Genomic DNA, 20,136 nt, shown 5'->3' with positions numbered 1-20,136 from the left:
GCCCGTGACATACCTCTATGGTCGAATATCGCAACGCCCCAGGAAATCGCCGACCCCACACATCAGATATAAAGCACTAGCGAAAGCCACAAACACCCGGACAATATTTAACTGGGGTAAAGGGAAGAATGTACATCCATTACCATTACAAACTGATACAATATCCGCCATTTACAAACCACATAATATACATGCACACCGAACTTCTAAATTACACACTACCGATATCAAAAAGGATCAGTAGCCTGATAAACCCTACTCCAAAAATGGAACACTTCAAAACCCTTACTTAACCCCTAAACTAACCCCTACGCTCCCGGATGGCGTCCACTCCGAGTCTGACTCTCCAAAACCCGAGTCTGAATCCCCCTAGTTGCCTGTTCTTCTGAGGACTCAGAGTCTGCCCCGATCTTAATCGGGTTGTCCTCATCGCCCGACTCTACCGGAACCTCAATCCGCTCTTCCTCATCAGACTCCTATTCCGACTCTTCCTCTGGCTCATTCTCTAGCTCATCCTCTGGTTCGTCCTCTGGGTCTTCTTCTAGCTCGTCTTCGGGTTCTTCTTCTAGTGCCTCTTCAAGTTCTTCTTCAGGGTCTTCTTCTCCTGGTTCCTCCTCTGGTATTACACCTAGATCCACTTCCATAGGATCATACCCTGCCTGTGATTCCTCTGGCTCCAGGATCAGGCTCAGCCACTGAAGGTTCAGGTGCTGCTGCAGGCGCAGGCTGATGTTCGGACTGGGCAAGACTAGTATCCAGACTAGTCATCTCACCGTCAGGAGGGGGTATGGCTGACGGGTCCCAATCCCCTACTCCGTCAAACGGAACATCAAAGCCACGGACGGGGCCAAACTCATCCATCCCGTCCCTAAACATCTAGGCGGTATAGGTGTGGGCCTGCCAAAGAGGTTGCCCTATGTCTACCCAGACTACCGTAGTATGCTTGATCCAGGTCATATTCTCATCTATAGGATATTCTACAATATTATGGTCGGTGTGCATCGGAATCCCAAAACGCTGCGACGGCGGCGGTGGAAGATTCATGGTTCAGGCCGGGGTTTTGAAATTCTTTGGTTGAAACAACCATGAGAACACTTCTCAGCAAGTATACACCCTAAACCCCACCTAGGCTAACACGTACCTCCAAACAAATTCAAACATCATAACACTCAATAAACACACCACAGGCACACAATTGCACTTACCTGGGCTTTTAATGCTCGCGGTCTGCAAGTTAGTCTCAAATATAAAATTTCCAACCACATGCACATTCCAAATACATTTCATGCCTAATACACAAGTTGAACACATGGCATTTCATTTCCACATTTCACACACTTGTTCATGTCTCACCACACTATTTTCATTCCACTTGCCAGCGACCCGCGTAACAGTACCACCTCAAGTCCACTGTCAATTCACGGTCCACATGACCATCTCATTTTCACAACACTTCTTAGCCCGCGTTATGGTACCGCCTCAGGCTATGTATCTTGCCCGCGTAATAGTACCGCCTCAGGCTCAACATCTACCACCTACGGCACAACCCGCATTGAAGTACACACCTCAGGTTTGCAATCTTCCGATAATACTGGGTATCGTCCCGCGTTAATGTACCGCCTCAAGATGGCATAATTCCCCGCGTCATAGTACCTTCTCAGGGACTTTCGCGACCACACGCACAACATCTCACACAATTTCTCATTCATGCACTTGCTCGATTTACACATCAACATGCCAAATTACCAGCCGTTCAACTTCGGCCCACGCACACATCGAACCTTACGTATTTCACATGCTCAATTAACGCCCAATCATGGCCAATTGCCAGTCAAATCAATTCAGCTCATGCGTGCATATAACGGTCCACATTTTAATCAATCAATTCACAATTCAACAAACATACATGGCCGCCATCGGGCCCACAATCATAGCCACTATCGTGAACATAAATTCAGCATTTCCAAGTCTATTTCTAGCCATAACAATTACCACAAACCAGCCACAACACAACACACCAAACCGATACAATTAGTCCCTAAATCGAACCATATGCTCCTCATTTCACACCCCAATTTCCAGCACTCAACTCCACATCAAATCAATCCCGAAACATCACAAATTCACCCACAATTCAGCCAATTCAAGTCCTCAAATCAGTCTACTAATATAACCCCTAAACGGCCACTAATTAACCCCTAAACCGTCACAATTTAACCCGATTCAGCCCCTAATTACGTCCGTCGGTACCCGATATCCTAAAAAAGGTTTAGGATGCTACTTACTTGGAAACCTAGGCTAGCTCGGCTGAAGGGGAGGAACGGCTGGCGGCGGTCACCCAAACGAGCGGATAGGCGACGGTGAGCCGGCTCGGACGGACTGCGGTGGCCGGACGGTGGCTGATCTTCCACGGCCGGGACAGCCGAACCGGGGGCAATGGGTGGTGGCGTTCGATGAGGGGGAAAACAGGAGAGAGAGAGAGAGAGAGAGAGAGAGAGAGAGAGAGAGAGAGAGACGGTGAGACGAGCAGCGGTGGCTTCGGCGTGCGGCTGCTCCCGGCTAGGCGAGGTGGATGGCGGCGGCGGCCACTAAGCGGCAGCCGCGATCACGGTGGGTGGGGAATGAGGTCCGGCGGGAGGAAAGAGGGAGAGAGAGAGAATGAGGGGTAGAGAGAGAAAATGGAATTAAATAGGCTAAAGGTCAATTATTGATGTCTAATACACATGCCAAATGACCATCATACCCCTCTCTCTAATTTCCAATCAACGGCCAAGATTCGATCTTATCTTAAGATCGACGGTCCAGATTAATCCTTGCCAAAAATATCTATGGGCAAAATTAAAATTTCACAAAATTCCCAAGGGAAAAATTGTCCAAAAATTTCTATTTCTAAAGCTAGTGCGAAATGACCAAAATGCCCCTCCCCCATTATACTTGGCCTTAACAAAATCCCAGGGGTAAAACGGTCATTTTTCATTTCTCGCCAAAATTCGAATTTTCTGAAGAATCCGGACAAATCTAAGGCTGACTAAGTCAATAACAACGTCGTCCAATTATCCTGTCGTGACATTCATAATTTCCGATACCTAAACTTGGTCTCTAATTAACCACTAAATTTAATTAACGTAACTTGAGCGTATCTTGAACTAACGGGTGGCTTTTGGGGAAATTCGTACATTCAACCCGTGGCCGATACTGAATCAAGTCACGTTTAAGTTCACTCGGATCGTGACGACCTCGGTTGTCACTTAATCGCGAGGATCGATTGCTAGTTCCGACGGGTACGATCGTTTGGTATAGGTTTGGGGTCATTCGTCAACTCATCTCGTGATCCAGCGGAATCACCCACGATCCACTAATGTGACAGCGGCGAACTGATCTCTAACTATCCTTGGATCGGCTTACATTGGCTCAAAATGCCACCTCGACAATTTTTTTATGGCCGAAAATAGGTTCACGATCGAGTTTCTTTGGTCGCGCGAATTTAAATCCCTAATTAGCCATTTCCTATCGGTTAGTATCCCAGGAGTGATCAGTTCCGGGCGAGATCTAACTACAAGCACGTCCATAAATCATCCATTTCATAAATCCCAAGTGGGTCGGATTTTCAGAATGTCACAACTCTTCCCCCCTTATAAAAATTTCGTCCTCGAAATTTACAATTCAACCTACTACTCAAACAAGTGGGGGTATTGACGTTACATTAGCTCTTCACTTTCCCACGTCGTGCCTTCTATCCCGTGATGTTCCTAAACAACTTTGACCATCGGGATCGTTTTGTTCCTTAGAACTAGTTCTTTCCGATCTTCGATCCTTATTGGTCTCTCGACATACGACACCCTGTCGTCAACTTCTATCTCTTCGTAATTCAACACGTGAGTTGGGTCCGGTTCATATTTTCTCAGCATCGATACGTGGAACACGTTATGCACTTGCGACAAATTTGGCGGGAGTGCAAGGCGATAAGCTAAGTCTCCAATCCTTTCCAAAACCTCAAAAGGTCCCACGTATCTCGGACTCAACTTCCCTTTCTTACCAAATCGGGACAATCCTCTCATGGGCGATACCTTGAGGAATACGTGATCCCCTACTTGAAATTCCAAAGGTCTTCGCCTTCTGTCTGCATAACTCTTTTGACGGCTTTGAGCTGTTTTCAGCCTTTCACGAATTACCTTAACAGCCTCAACTGACTGTTGAACTAATTATTGCCCGGTTATACTCATTTCTCCAACTTCATCCCAACACATGGGCATTCTACATGCTCTGCCATATAGCGCTTCAAATGGCGCCATTCCGATGCTCTACTGAAAACTATTATTATATGCGAATTCTGCTAAGGGCAATTGCTCTTCCCACTTGCCCTGAAAATCCAACACACATGCCCGAAGCATATCCTCTAGAGTCTGAATCGTCCTCTCAGACTGGTCATCCGTTTGTGGATGGTAAGCTGTACTAAACTGTAGCTTTGATCCTAATGCCGTCTGCACACTTTTCCAAAAATTGGCAGTAAACCTAGGATCACGATCTAAGGTAATCGTCACTAGCACCCCATGCAAACGAACGATCTGTTGTACGTACAACTCAGCATACCGATCCAATGCGAAGTCCTTTCGCACAGCCAAGAAATGTGCTGACTTTGTCAATCTATCGACAATCAGCCAAATGGAATCATGACCTCTTTGGCTCCTTGGTAATCCTATCACAAAATCCATAGTAATATGTTTCCATTTCCACTCTGGGATTTCCAAAGGTCGCAACAATCCTCCGGGCTTACAATGTTGCACTTTCACTTGCTGGCACGTCAGGCACTTAGCCACGTGCTTAGCTATATCTACCTTCATGCCATTCTACCAATAGTACTGTCTCAAATTCTGATACATTTTCGTACTACCGGGATGGATACTATAACTACTACGATGCGCTTCCGACAAGATTTCTTCCTTAAGTTCTGCATCGCTAGGCACGCACAACCGTCCACGGAACTTCAAGATCCCATCCTCGGATACTTGGAAGTCCGATTTTCTCTTGGTAGCATCCATTTCCAGAATCTTTTGAATTTCTTGATCCGTAGACTGTAAAGCCCTAATCTTAGCCTGGATTTCTGGTTCGATTCTTAAAGTGGCAAACAAGCTCAAGACTTGACTTACTTCGAACTTAAACTCCAAGTCTCGCACTCCTTCTAATAAAGTCCATTCCTTGACCATCAAATGTGCGATGCTTGACTTCCGACTCAATGCATCGGCTACCCGGTTGGCCTTTCCGGGGTGATATAAAATATCACAATCGTAATCCTTAAGCAATTCCATCCAACGACGATGCCTCATATTTAACTCCTTTTGAGAAAATAGATATTTCAGACTTTGATGGTTCGTATATATCTGGAATTTCTCTCCGCATAAATAATGTCGCCAAATCTTAAGGGCGAATATGATCGCGGCTAATTCCAAATCATGCGTCGGATAATTTAATTCATGCGGCCTCAACTACCTTGATGCATAGGCTACTACTCGCCCATGTTGCATCAGCACACATCCTAATCCTTTCAACGACGCATCACTATAGATTTCGAAACCTCCAAATCCTGACGGAATAGTCAATACCGGTGCCATCGTCAATCTATGCTTTAATTCCTGAAAACTCCTTTCACACTTGTCAGTCCACTCAAACTTCGTTTCTTTCTTTAACAGACGTGTCAACGGCATTGCTATAGCCGAAAATCCTTCCACAAAACGTCTATAGTATCCTGCCATACCCAAGAAGCTTCAAACTTCGGTTACCGTCATCGGCCTCGGCCACTTTATCACGGCTTCAATCTTTGCCGGATCTACTGAAATTCCATCCCCCGAGATCACATGTCCAAGAAAGGCTACTCGATTAAGCCAGAACTCACACTTACTAAACTTGGCGTATAGTGCGTGTTCCCTTAAGGTCTATAAAACTTTACTCAAGTGGAACTCATGCTCTTCCGAGCTCTTCGAGTACACCAATATATCGTCTATGAAAACTATCACAAATTGATCCAAGAATTCCTTAAACACCCGATTCATTAAGTCCATAAAGGCAGTGGGGGCGTTCGTCAATCCGAACAGCATTACCGTAAATTCATAGTGTCCATATCTCGTCCTAAATGCCGTCTTCGGTATATCCTCTTTCCTAATCCTCAATTGATGATATCCCGTTCTCAAACCAATTTTAGAAAACACCGAAGCCCCTTGCAACTGATCAAACAAATCATCTATCCTTAGCAGGGGATACTTATTTTTTATCGTCACTTGATTTAGCTGCCGGTAATCAATACACAGCCTTAATGACCCATCCTTCTTCCTCACAAATAAGACTGGCGCTCCCCATGGAGACGCACTTGGACGAATAAATCCTTTATCCAATAGCTCTTGCATTTACACCTTTAACTCTTTTAACTCTGACAACGACATTCTATAAGGTGCCTTCGAGATTGGCTCAGTCCCAAGGGCCAACTCGATTACAAACTCTACTTCTCTTTCTGGTGACAATCCCGGCAATTCCTAAGGAAAGACATCAGGATAATCGCACACCACGGCTATGTCCTCTAGCCTCGGCTCCTTAGCCGTCGAATCAATCACAGCCGCTAGAAATCCTTGACACCCTTCGTTCAACAACTTAGTCATTTTTAGCGACGAAATCCATGGGATCGAGGTTCCCCCTCGATTTCCCACAAATTCAAATTTCGGATGTCCAATCGGATTAAATTGGATCACCCTGCTACTACAATCCATAACAGCCCCCTGCTTAGTCAACCAATCCATACCCACTATCACATCAAAGTCATACATCGCTAAAACCGCTAGATCAATTCTCTCTTCCCTATCACCAATTACGATCTTACAATTCGGGCACCCCAACGAGACTAGCACCTTATCATTCAAGGGAGTTGTAACACACAACACAACATCAAGTAATTGCGGTTCTATGCCAGTCAATTTAACAAACTGCTCTGATATAAATGAATGTGACGCCCCAGGGTCAAACAAAACATACGCAGCATGATCGCACAGAGAAACCGTACCTGTGACTACCCCTGGCGCGTTTTCAATCTCTCTTCTAGCCATGGCGTACACCCATCCTTGGGCCTGTGGCCTATTCTGATTAGCTGACTGGGCAGCTCCAATTTGGTTCCCGTTCCGGGGTAGTGGCAATGCAGGCGATCTATTCTGTCAGATGTTGGGGCAAAACCTTATCTGATGACCAAACCCGCCACATCCAAAACAGGCTCCATCCCTGTTCGGGCAAGGTCCACTTCCATGCCTTTCTACACATATCCGACATGGACCATTCTGAAAACGGGTCGATTTCTCGATATTCCTTCTAGCAGGAGGGACGAAACGTCAATTACCCGTCATTGGCCTCTTTCCTAAGTGACGGTTGTCCCTACCCTAGGCAAATCTTGACCCAGAAGCGGCAGCCCTAACCGCCAAGTCCCGCTCAATCGCTTAAGCTCGATCATAGATCTCATTATAGTCCCTCAAATTCAATGAAATCATTTGGCTGCGAAGGTCTGGCTTCAAGCCGTCTCGAAACCTCCGAGCCCTATCCAACGGGTCCTCTACCATCCTTTGGGCGAACTTAGATAATCGAGCGAATTCAGCCTCATATTGATCCACTGTCCTTTGCCCCTGACAAAGCCTCATAAACTCAGCTAATTTCTGTTCCCGGGCACTCTCGGAAAAATATTTATCATTAAAAACTTCCACAAATATCGCCCAAGTCTGGGCAATACCAGCTGGGAACACCCTTCCTCTGGTGGCTTTCCACCAATCATTTGCATTCCTTGGAGTTGGTACACCGCCAAGGTCACTTTCTCTTCCTCGGTGCACCCTAGTACATCAAAAGCCTTTTCTAACTCCTCTACCCACAATGATGCAACCTCAAGGTCGCCCTTACCATCAAACTTAGGGGGCTTTAATTTCAAAAACTGTTCAACTAGCTGATGCATCTGCCTATTCACATTCATTTGCCCCTGCCCTTGATTTCCATTATTATTATTGGCGGCGGCCACAGCGGCCTCAGAAGCTTGGGCAATAGTGGCAGCTCGTTCCTGAGTCTACTGTCCTATCATATTACCAATCTCTTCCAGGGTCCTCATGACCGCATCCATTCTCGGATCTCCTGCATGTCGAGCTCGTGAACTGGATGGACCCCTGGTTCCTCTACCTTTCGAACTCATCCTCATGGTTTCTATCACTCGCCTACCTGCTATAATTCCACTAAGGAATTAGAGACCTAGGCCAACTATACCAGTCTAATCCTAGGCAGCGAATTAACATAATAATTCACTCAGCAAGCAATCAACCACAACAGCACAAGGCCACAATCAATAAGGTCTGTGCACTTACCTCAGGTCCAGAGGCACCTGCATTCCAATCATTATAACACTCAATTCACTCAGCAATTACAACAAACAGTCTGGAGGCATGCGTAACTCATTCCACCCTATGACTCGCTAATGTCTCCCTAGATGACCACCCCAGGGTCTCCGCTTCTTATCACTCCAAATCAAACTGGGCTGTCACACCCCGAACCCCATCGAGCCCGTGACATACCTCTATGGTCGAATATCGCAACGCCCCAGGAAGTCGCCGACCCTACACATCAGATATAAAGCACTAGTGAAAGCTACAAACACCCGGACAATATTTAACTGGGGTAAAGGGAAGAATGTACATCCATTACCATTACAAACTGATATAATATTCGCCATTTACAAACCACATAATATATGCACACCGAACTTCTAAACAACACACCACCGATATCAAAAAGGATCAGTAGCCTGGTAAACCCTACTCCAAAAATGGGACACTTCAAAATCCTTACTTAACCCCTAAACTAACCCCTACGCCCCCTGGATGGCGTCTACTCCGAGTCTGACTCTCCAAAACCCGAGTCTGAATCCCCCTAAGTCGCATGTTCTTCTGAGGACTCAGAGTCTGCCTCGATCTCAATCGGGTTGTCCTCATCACCCGACTCTACCGGAACCTCAATCCGCTCCTCCTCATCAAACTCCTCTTCTGGCTCTTCCTCTGGCTCATTCTCTGGATCATCCTCTGGTTCGTCCTCTGGTTCCATCTCTAGGTCTTCTTCTGGCTCGTCTTCGGGTTCTTTTTCCGGTGCCTCTTCAGGTTCTTCTTCAGGGTCTTCTTCTCCTGGTTCCTCCTCTGGTATTATACCTAGATCCACTTCCATAGGATCATACCCTGCCTGTGATTCCTCCGGCTCCGGATCAGGCTCAGCCACTAAAGGTTCAGGTGCTGCAGGCGTAGGCTGATGTCCGGACTGGGCAAGACTAGTATCCAGACTAGTCATCTCACCGTCAGGAGGGGGTATGGCTGACGGGTCCCAATCCCCTACTCCGTCAAACGGAACATCAAAGCCACGGACGGGGCCAAACTCATCCATCCCGTCCCTAAACATCCAGGCGGTATAGGTGTGGGCCTGCCAAAGAGGTTGTCCTATGTCTACCCAGACTACCGTAGTATGCTTGATCCAGGTCATATTCTCGTCTATCGGGTACTCTACAACATTATGGTCAGTGTGCATCGGAATCCCAAAACGCTGCGGCGGCGGCGGCGGAAGATTTATGGTTCAGGCCGAGGTTCTGAAATTGTTTGGTTGAAACAACCATGAGAACACTTCTCAGCAAGTACATACCCTAAACCCCACCTAGGCTAACACGTACCTCCAGACAAGTTCAAACACCATAACACTCAATAAACACACCACAGGAACACAATTGCACTTATCTTGGCTTTTAATGGGCGCAGTCTGCAAGTTAGTCTCAAATATAAAATTTCCCACCACATGCACATTCCAAATACATTTCATGCCTAATACACAAGTCGAACACATGGCATTTCATTTCCACATTTCACACACTTGTTCATGTCTCACCACACTATTTTCATTCCACTTGCCAGCGACCCGCGTAACAGTACCACCACAGGTCCACTGTCAATTCACGGTCCACATGACCATCTCATTTTCACAACACTTCTTAGCCCGCGTTATGGTACCGCCTCAGGCTATGTATCTTGCCCGCGTAATAGTACCGCCTTAGGCTCAACATCTACCACCTACGGCACAACCCGCGTTGAAGTACACACCTCAGGTTGGCAGTCTTCCGGTAATACCGGGCATCGTCCCGCATTAACGTATCGCCTCAGGACGGCACAATTCCTCGCATCAAAGTACCGTCTCAGGGACTTTCGCGACCACACACACAACATCTCACAAAATTTCTCATTCATTCACTCGCTCGATTTACACATCAACATGCCAAATTACCAGCCGATCAACTTCGGCCCATGCACACATCGAACCTCACGCATTTCACATGCTCAATTAACGCCCAATCATGGCCAATTGCCAGTCAAATCAATTCAGCCCATGCATACATATAACGGTCTACATTTCAATCAATCAATTCACAATTCAACAAACATACAGGGCCGCCATTGGGCCCACAATCACAGCCACTATCGTGAGCATAAATACAGCATTTCCAAGTCTATTTCCAGCCATAACAATTACCACAAACCAGCCACAACACAACACGCCAAACCGACACAATTAGTCCCTAAATCGGACCATATGCTCCTCATTTCACGTCCCAATTTCCAGCACTCAACTCCACATCAATTCAGTCCCGAAACATCACAAATTCACCCACAATTCAGCCAATTCAAGTCCTCAAATCAATCTACTAATATAACCCCTAAACGGCCACTAATTAACCCCTAAACCGTCACTAATTAACCCGATTCAGCCCCCAATTACGTCCGTCGGTACCCGATATCCTAAAAAAGGTTTAGGATGCTACTTACTTGGAAACCTAGGCTAGCTCGGCTGAAGGGGAGGGACGGCTGGCCGGCGGTCACCCAGCAGGCGGACGGCGACGGCGAGCGGCTCGGCGGACGGCGGTGGCTGGACGGTGGTTGATCTATCACGACTGGACAGAACCGAAGGGGGCTGGTGGTGGCGTTCGGTGAGGGGGAAAACCGGAGAGAGAGAGAGAGAGAGAGAGAGAGAGAGAGAGAGAGAGAGAGAGAGAGAGAGACGGTGAGGCGAGCGGCGGTGGCTTCAGCGTGCAGCTGATCCTGCTAGGCGGGTAGATGGTGGCGGCGACCGGCCTAGGCGGTTGGCCACGGTCACGGTGGGTGGAGGATGAGGTTCGGCCAGGAGAGAGAGAGGGAGAGAGAAGCCGAGAGAGTGAGAGAATGAGGGGTAGAGAGAGAAAATGGAATTAAATAGGCTAAAGGCCAATTATTGGTGTCTAATACACATGTCAAATGACCATCATACCCCTCTCTCTAATTTCCAATCAACGGCCAAGATTCGATCTTATCTTAAGATCGACGGTGCAGATTAATCCTTGCCAAAAATATCCATGGACAAAATTGGAATTTCACAAAATTTCCAAGGGCAAAATTGTCCAAAAATTTATATTTCTAAAGCTAGTGTGAAATAACCAAAATGCCCCTCCCCCATTATACTTGGCCTTAACAAAATCCCAGGGGTAAAACGATCATTTTCCATTTCTCGTCAAAATTCGAATTTTTTGAATAATCCAGACAAATCTGAGGCTGACTAAGCCAACAACAACATCGTCCAATTATCCTGTCGTGACATTCATAATTTCCGATGCCCAAACTTGATCTCTAATTAACAACTAAATTTAATTAACGTAACTTGAGCGTATCTCGAACTAACGGGTGGCTTTTGGGGAAATTCGCACATTCGACCCTTGGCCGATACTGAATCAAGCCACGTTTAAGTTCACTCGGATCGTGACGACCTCGGTTGTCACTGAATCGCGAGGATCGATTGCTAGTTCCGACGGATACGATCGTTTGGTATAGGTTTGGGTTCATTCGTCAACTCATCTCGTGGTTCAGCGGAATCACCCGCGATCCACTAATATAACAACGGCGAACTGATCCCTAACTATCCTTGGATCGGCCTACATTAGCTCAAAATGTCATCTCGACAATTTTTTTATGGTCGAAAGTCGGTTCACGATCGAGTTTCTTTGGTCCCGTGAATTTAAATCCCTAATTAGCCATTCCCTATCGGTTAGTATCCCAGGAGTGATCAGTTTCGGGCGAGATCTAACTACAAGCACATCCATAAATCATCCATTTCATAAATCCCAAGTGGGTTGGATTTTCAGAATGTCACACTTGAACACTAATTCTTCTTGGATGTAATTCACAAACGAGAATCCACGGAAATACCCACCGCCAAGCACTCACGAATGCGGCGCTTCCTTCTTCGTGCACAATAACAGTGCTTCTTGTTCACTTGCACGGCACACCAAGCACTCGCATTAGGGCTCTTCAAGACTCACGATCAACTTCTTCATCGACAATAGCGCACCAAGACCTCTGTGCGGCCAAAAACAGAACAGCCCGTATTTATGCTTAGGTTCCACGGTCAATGTAGACTCCATGCAAATATACTTATTTCCTTTTCCGAATCCAACTTTCTCTGACACACGTGGCAAGAAGTCCACAATTTCCTCTTTCACGGTCAAAGTCTTCTAGGCCAACGTTGTACTCAATCCTGCTGATTTCTTCCCTACTTCAATAGATAATCGTTATCTTTTATTTTGCACCCATGTTGACCGAGTCAAAGAAGAAGACTCACTTAGACTTTGCTTTTCTTGTTTTGTTTGGAATCATTGAGCAACAAAACTTTTACACCGAAAAGAAAATTCTGGATTTCCATGGCTTATATTTGGATGTCCGCAAATACTAATTCATCACGGGTTAGGTTTCATTCACATGCTCAAATTCGAGACATATTTTAACAGTTCTAACGAAAATTAAAGGCCACCATAAAAATTGTCCTTACAAGACATTGATAAAATCAGTCACACATGCGTCTTCATGCTCATCAATCCTTGTACATGCAAGAAAATCCAAGTTGCTGGCACTTTGATTCTCTGCCTGCATCTTTCAAATTTGTTTCTCTGGTTTCAGAGGATGTTGGAAATCGCAAAGGATTTTTCAGATCTCAAGGAGACTCTTCGTAACCCAAGTTCATCTTGATACTTGGAATCTAGGAAGTTGTTACCTAGGAGGTTATGTCTTTTAAGATAGCCTTTAATGTTATGAATCTAGACGTGTCTGTTCATGTGACTAGAGTAAACGTAGAGTCGTGTGTTAATCCTATATATATGTGCGTCTTGTAATCTTTTTTTAATATACAAGTGAATACAATAGTATTTCAAATTTTCTTCTAACATTTGGTATCAGAGCCAGTTGGCTAAGTTTTGAGAGATCTCGAGTCAAATGGCTTCTGTGAGTAGTGCCGGGAATGTCCAACCTCAACTCCCAAGGTTTGATGGAAAGAATTTTGAGCATTGGAAGATCCAGATGGAGGTGCTGTTCGGATTCCAGGAGCTGACCGAGATTATCGAAGAAGGATTCGTCGAGCCAGAAGCAGCGGCAGATTCGACAACGGAGGAGCAGAGGACGATAAAAGAAAATCGTAAGAAAGATCGTAAGGCTCTCTTTTACATCTTTCAAGCGATATATTCGTCAATCTTTGAAAAAGTGGCGAATTCGAAGACGGCGAAGGAAGCATGGGATACTCTCATCAAAATTTACAAAGGCGTTGAGAAGGTCCAGAAGGTTTGGCTTCAGACTCTTCGTCGACAATACGAGCTCCTTCAGATGGAAAAGTCGGAGTCCATTTCTAACTATTTCTCACGCGTATTGGCTCTTGTCAATCAAATGAAGGCCAATGGTGAGACTTTTGGTGATCAACAGATCGTCGAGAAGATTCTTCGGACGCTAACGTTGCAGTTCGAATATATTGTGACTTCCCTTGAAGAATCCCGTGATCTCTCAGTTTTGACCGTGGATGAGTTGATTGGCTCTCTACAAATGCACGAGCAACGACTCAAGGAGAAGTCCAAGACGGTGGAGGAGGCTCTACAAAGCCACTGGGTGTTACCCAATGAAAAGAAAAATCTTTCTACTCAAAAGAAAGATAAAAAGGCGGCAGGAGAAGCAACCTCGACAACAAACAGATAAGTCCCATATTCAGTGTTTTAATTGTAAAAAGTATGGGCATTATAAATCTGAGTGTCGAAGCAAAAGGATTGGTGGTCAAAAGTTTCATGCTAAAGTAGCAAGTTCTGTCGATAGATTTGTTGAAAGCAATGATGAGCATGGTAATGCTCTTTTATTCACGTGTAATGCTTCAGTGGAGAACCAGAAGAATGTTTGGTACTTAGACACCTGGATGCAGTAATCACATGTGTGGCGAGAAGGAGTTATTCTCGAATTTCGATGACACCTTTCGTTCGGAGGTGAGGTTCGGGAATAATGCAAAATTTCCTATCACGGGAAAGGGGAGCATTAAAATCAAAACAAAAGATGGGTCAGTTCAAAACATTTCCGACGTTCATTATGTTCCCGGTCTTCGAGAGAATCTCTTGAGCATGGGACAGTTGTCCGAGCGAGGCTATCACATGATCATCAAGGATGAGGTTTGCACGATTCATGATGGCAAAGGAGGATTAATTGCAAAGGTAAAAATGGCCCGAAATCGCCTTTTTCCTTTGTATATTAATTATGCTACATCATGTTTTAGTGCCTCAGTGCAAGATTCTTTATGGCTTTGGCACAAGCGGTTCGGACATGTGAATTTCGACGGCCTTGAAGCGTTGTGTCGAAAGAAGATGGTGCGAGGTCTCGCCCAAATTTCTTCTCCAAAGGAGATATGTGAACCATGCGTCATTGGGAAGAAGTCCAGAGAAAGCTTTCTTTCAGGAAAATCATGGAGAGCGTCGAAGCCATTGGAGTTAGTTCACTCCGATCTCTGCGGACCGCTTGGTGAATCGTCGAATCGCGGGTACAGGTATTTTGTTACCTTTATCGACGACTTTAGCAGAAAAACATGGGTTTATTTCTTGAAGCAGAAATCCGACACCATCGATACTTTCAAGGAGTTCAAAGCCTATGTCGAAAACCAAAGTGGGCACAAAATTCAGATTCTCCGAACTGATCGTGGCACAGAATATTTGGTTGGTGACGGCTTCTTCAAGCAATGCGGCATCAAGCATCAATTGACAGCATGATATACTCCTCAACAGAACGGAGTAGCGGAGAGAAAAAACCGCACTATCGTCGAAATGGTACGTACTATGCTTTGTTCTAAACATTTGCCGAAGCATTTTTGGGCGGAGGCGGTTGCTTGTACTGTTTACTTGTTGAACAGATGTCCCACTAAAGGTCTTGAGTTCAAGACACCGACGGAGGTGTGGAGTGGTCAAATCCCTTCAGTTCAGCATCTTCGTGTGTTTAGGTGTATTGCTTATGCCCATGTGCCAAATGAGCTTCGTAAGAAGCTTGATGAGAAGAGTGAGAAGTGCATCTTCCTTGGTTACAGCAATGAAACCAAGGGTTATCGGTTGTATAATCCGGTAACGAAAAAGGTGGTAATCAGTCGAGATGTTACCTTCAACGAGGAAGGTGAGTGGACTTGGAACATGGAAGAAAAGAAGCAGTTTCGCTTTGTCCTAGATAAGGAGGAGACGGTTCAGTCCGATTCAAATAGTCAATCTGAACCAGTAGCGGCTTCGGTGGAACCAGGTTCGATAGCAGATTCGATAGTAGAGACGTCGACAGCAGTTACTTCATCAAATTCTGTTGAAAATCCTATCGAAAATCTTGCTGAAAGTTCTTCACGTCCACGGCGAGAACGAGTTTTACCGGCTCGTTTGAAGGATTGTGTTTTGTCCAATGATGATGATCCCTCTGATGAAGAAATTATCAATTTTGCTCTCTTTGCAGATTGTGATCCGACAAAGTTTCAGGAGGCTTCCCAAGATAATGGTTGGGTTCGCGCGATGAATGATGAGATCCACGCGATTGAGAAAAATGATACGTGGGAGCTCACATCTCTCCCGGAAGGCAAAAAGTCCATCGGTGTGAAATGGGTCTATAAGACCAAGTACAAGCCTAATGGTGATGTTGATCGGTTGAAGGCTCGTCTCGTAGTCAAGGGTTACAAACAAAAACCCGGGATTGACTATTTTGAGGTATTTGCTCCGGTTGCTAGACTGGATACCATTCGTATGATCTTTGCCTTGGCTGCTCAGAAACATTGGAAAATACACCAGATGGATGTCAAGTCCGCATTTCTCAATGGCGTACTTGAGGAGGAAGTGTATGTGGATCAACCTGAAGGTTATGTCAAGAAAGGTCAAGAGGGCTTTGTCTACAAATTGAAGAAAGCTCTTTACTGACCTTAAGCAAGCACCGCGAGCGTGGTATACCGAGAATTGACTCTGATTTTCTTAATCATGGTTTTACTCGATGTCCTTATGAGCATACTTTATATGTTAAGAATGGCTTGAACGGTGAGATGCTCATTACTTGCTTATATGCCGATGATCTCATATTTACTGGAGATTGTCAAGAGATGATTTGTGATTTCAGGGAGGCTATGACTCATGAGTTTGAGATGGTAGACATGGGTCTGATGTATTATTTTCTCGGCCTAGAAGTTACACAATCGGAGGATGGTATTTTTATTTGTCAACAAAAGTATGCCAAGGATATTCTTGAGCGTTTCAAGATGGCTACTTGTAAACCAATCAGCACTCCCATGGAAGAAAGGTTGAAGTTGACAAAAGACGGAAGTGGTTCCAAAATTGATCCCACGTATTTCAAGAGGCTAGTTGGAAGTCTGAGATATTTGACTTCTACTCGGCCAGATCTTGTTTTTAGTGTTGGGATGGTAAGCAGATTTATGGAGCACCCTAGACAATCACACTTTCAGGCAGCAAAAAGAATTCTGCGGTACATTAAAGGTACTGTGAATGATGGTGTATTCTACACTGCTTCTGATAATTTTCAGCTTGTGGGATATACAGACAGTGATTGGGGAGGTGATATTGAAGAAAGAAAGAGTACTTCCGGGTATGTTTTCTCTTTAGGAAATGGAATTTTTTCTTGGGCTTCAAAGAAGCAGCGGGTGGTTGCTTTGTCTAGTGCTGAAGCGGAATACATAGCAGCAGCTTATTGTGCTACTCAAGCAGTTTGGCTACGTTCGATGCTCGCTGAGTTACGGCATAAGCAGGAGCATTCGACGGTGATTTATTGTGATAACAAGTCAGCAATTGCCCTTGCAAAGAATCCAGTCTTCCATGGAAGAAGTAAGCACATTGATATAAAATACCACTTCATTCGAGATCTGGTGAAGTCCGAGGAGATTGTGCTGCAGTATTGCAAGTCAGTAGACCAAGTAGCTGACATGTTTACTAAGCCGTTGAAGATAGATTCCTTCCTTAAACTTAAGAAAATGATCGGCATGGTCAAGATAAACTCGGCTTAAGGGAGGCTGTTGGAAATCGCAAAGGATTTTTCAGATCTCAAGGAGACTCTTCGTAACCCAAGTTCATCTTGATACTTGGAATCTAGGAAGTTGTTACCTAGGAGGTTATGTCTTTTAAGATAGCCTTTAATGTTATGAATCTAGACGTGTCTGTTCATGTGACTAGAGTAAACGTAGAGTCGTGTGTTAATCCTATATATATGTGCGTCTTGTAATCTTTTTTTAATATACAAGTGAATACAATAGTATTTCAAATTTTCTTCTAACAGAGGAGGATATGGTTGGACTAGTTGGTTTTGAGTTTCTTCTCTGCGAGGTCAACTCATATGATGCTTTCAAGAAGTTGCTCGGTGATGGGAGTCATCAATTACAAAACAACATTGCACATCAACTTCTTGTAGGCTCAAGTTGGGACTTGTGAAATTCGGGCATACACTTTCCACAATTCACACCTACACCGGCCATTTTAGCTACTTCTGGGCAATGTTTCAACCCGCAGAATCTCCATTTTGTCTTAATTTAGTTTATTATCTCCTATTCACAGGAGGCAACGACAAGGGCAATGACATTATTAGCCTTAACCTCATTCGAACAATCAAGAGGTGCATAGTTCGATTCTTCCCATCTACACCTCTCTCAAGCTCTCACTGACTGTCAGCGAGTTGGAGAATGAGAAGACTCTACCGAATGTCATGTCGTGCAAACAGATCGTGCACTTGTGAGAGGTTTTAATAACCTGCTTAGTTTTAATTTACAGTTAAGTTTGTTGTTCGTAGTGTACGCTGTGATTATAAGTATTGTGTTCATTTAAACGTTTCCAATGGGCGTCCTGGTGTTTGTAAGTTTTTAGTTATTTTGATTCCAGTGAAGTTTTTTTCTAGTGTTCACATTTGAATTTTTTTTTCTTTCGACGTTACTTGTCCATTAATTTCCTTAGTTTTGGCATTATCGTTTCTTTTTATTTGTTTCAAGCAGTGTTTCTTTTATATTTCTTCTAAGTTCCGGTCATTGCACTTCAATTCCAAGCACTTTACTTTCCTTCGTCATTTAGATCGAAGTTCTCTTCCAATAACTTTTGGCTCTCAGGAGTCAGGAGCTAGTTGGGTTCTCTCTCGCTCAAATCCATCTCCATCCAGTTTGAAAAACATGTCTAGTGGAAGTTTGGTCACTTTGTCCCGAACAAGAGAACAAGCTTTTTTATTGTTTTTCTAATTGCCCGTTTGTCAGATCCCGCCTAGATCGATTTAGATTCAACAGTTCCTTAAAGTGTGGTCACACGGTTCAAGCCCCATGACCAAGCTAGATTAAGATCTGCTCGCCAGATGACAACTTGATGTCACAGACATCCAGATTAGTGTTTGCTTTGATACTTGGGCATGCCGAACCAAAGCTCTTGAGATGCAGAAAAGCTAATCCGAAATCAATCAGCACTAAAACAAATTTCATCAAGCTCATGCGATCCATTGATCTTGGACAAGTATCGTGTTATTGCAAAATGGTGTTCAAGTTCCGAACCTTCAGCTTCTCCAATCCCATTGAGGACGACGCAGAACTCCCTAAAAGTTCTTCTCTGCGGGAGGTCCAAGACGCGATGCAAAATTTCAGCCGCCACAATATCCTAGGCATGGGTGTATTCAGCACGGTTTACCGGGGATGCTTGGCCAATGGTTCTCAAGTGGCAGTCAAAAGGGCCTGGAATCTCGCGCAGGGGACTGAAAAGCAGTTCAAAACAGAGATGGAAGTGTCAAGCTTGATTTATATGCATCCGAATGTGCTACGCCTGAGGGGCTTTTGCAGGACCAAGATAGAGCTTTTATTGGTCTATCCCCTGATGGTCAGTAACAGCCTAGCATTTCTCCTTAGAGAGAGCCCGGAGCGAGAGATTCATCCACTTGATTGGCCGACTCGGATGCAAATAGCATTGGGAGCGGCTAGAGGGGTTGCTCACCTGCATTATCATTGTAAGGTTAAGATCATTCACCGCGACATCTGCGCATCGAACATATTGTTGAATGCTCAATTCAATGCCGTGGTGGCGGATTTCGGCTTGGCCAAGATCATACATCAGAGAGATGTCAAGGAAGGGACCATCGAGTGGTCAACTTCAGTGCGTGAAGTGGGAGTCTCATTCTCACCCCAAGAAAATGCACCAGGTTCTGATTCTGGTTTCGATTCCAATTCTCAATCTGTTCCAGCTGTTGTAACCTATCACCGCTGCAAAGATTTCTACGTTAACACCGCTGTCCGCAGTACCGTTGCTGTCATTGCTCCTGAGTACTCAAGCACTGGAAAGTGCACGCTCAAAAGTGATGTTTTTGCATATGGGAACATGCTTCTCGAGCTAATCTCCGGACAACGACTTTTCGACCTGGATCGGCTTTAGAACCACGAAGATGTCTGTGACGGCCCAAGCCAAGTGGCATAGCGCGGGGAGGAGGGATGGCAGTGCGTCGCGCTACTACCCCAGACATGCACAGGGAAGTGGGGTACCTCTCTTGTCCCACATCGCCTAGGGGGAAGTTTTGAGCTAGCTTATAAGGCTTGGGGGTCTATATCTGTGTAACGCGTTTTAAAGCCGTAAGAGTCAGTGAACCCAAAGCGGACAATATTACATAATGTAGATCCGGGATGTTACAGGTGGTATTAGAGCCGACTCCCGACCGCATGTAGACCCGGGGTGTTACAATGTCATGTTGAAAGATTGGATCAGCGAATGTCTGAACGAGAACAAGTGGGAAAGAGTGGTCGATC

The 20,136-nt window shown here is 45.1% G+C and overlaps 1 protein-coding gene across 1 annotated transcript; it reads left to right on the top strand.

Moving 5' to 3' along the window:
- The first annotated feature begins 18,880 nt into the window (after window positions 1-18,880).
- Window positions 18,881-19,768, top strand: LOC130139094 (BRASSINOSTEROID INSENSITIVE 1-associated receptor kinase 1-like). Its single transcript, XM_056315334.1, has one exon. It carries the CDS (start codon window positions 18,881-18,883, stop codon window positions 19,766-19,768), a length of 888 nt encoding a protein of 295 aa, XP_056171309.1.
- The last annotated feature ends 368 nt before the right edge of the window (window positions 19,769-20,136 follow it).

The sequence above is a fragment of the Syzygium oleosum genome, unplaced genomic scaffold (genome assembly GCF_021117445.2).
Source record: "Syzygium oleosum isolate NSW1041296 unplaced genomic scaffold, Sole_v2.1 Sole_v2.10, whole genome shotgun sequence".
Classification (NCBI taxonomy): Eukaryota; Viridiplantae; Streptophyta; class Magnoliopsida; order Myrtales; family Myrtaceae; genus Syzygium; species Syzygium oleosum.
The sequence above is the reverse complement of the archived record's forward strand: the minus strand, read 5'-3'. Positions and strand labels throughout refer to the sequence as shown.

What these genes read in the sequence shown, in the direction of transcription:
- LOC130139094 (XM_056315334.1), top strand. Translation starts at nt 18,881, where the DNA reads ATGGTGTTCAAGTTCCGAACCTTCAGCTTCTCCAATCCCATTGAGGAC.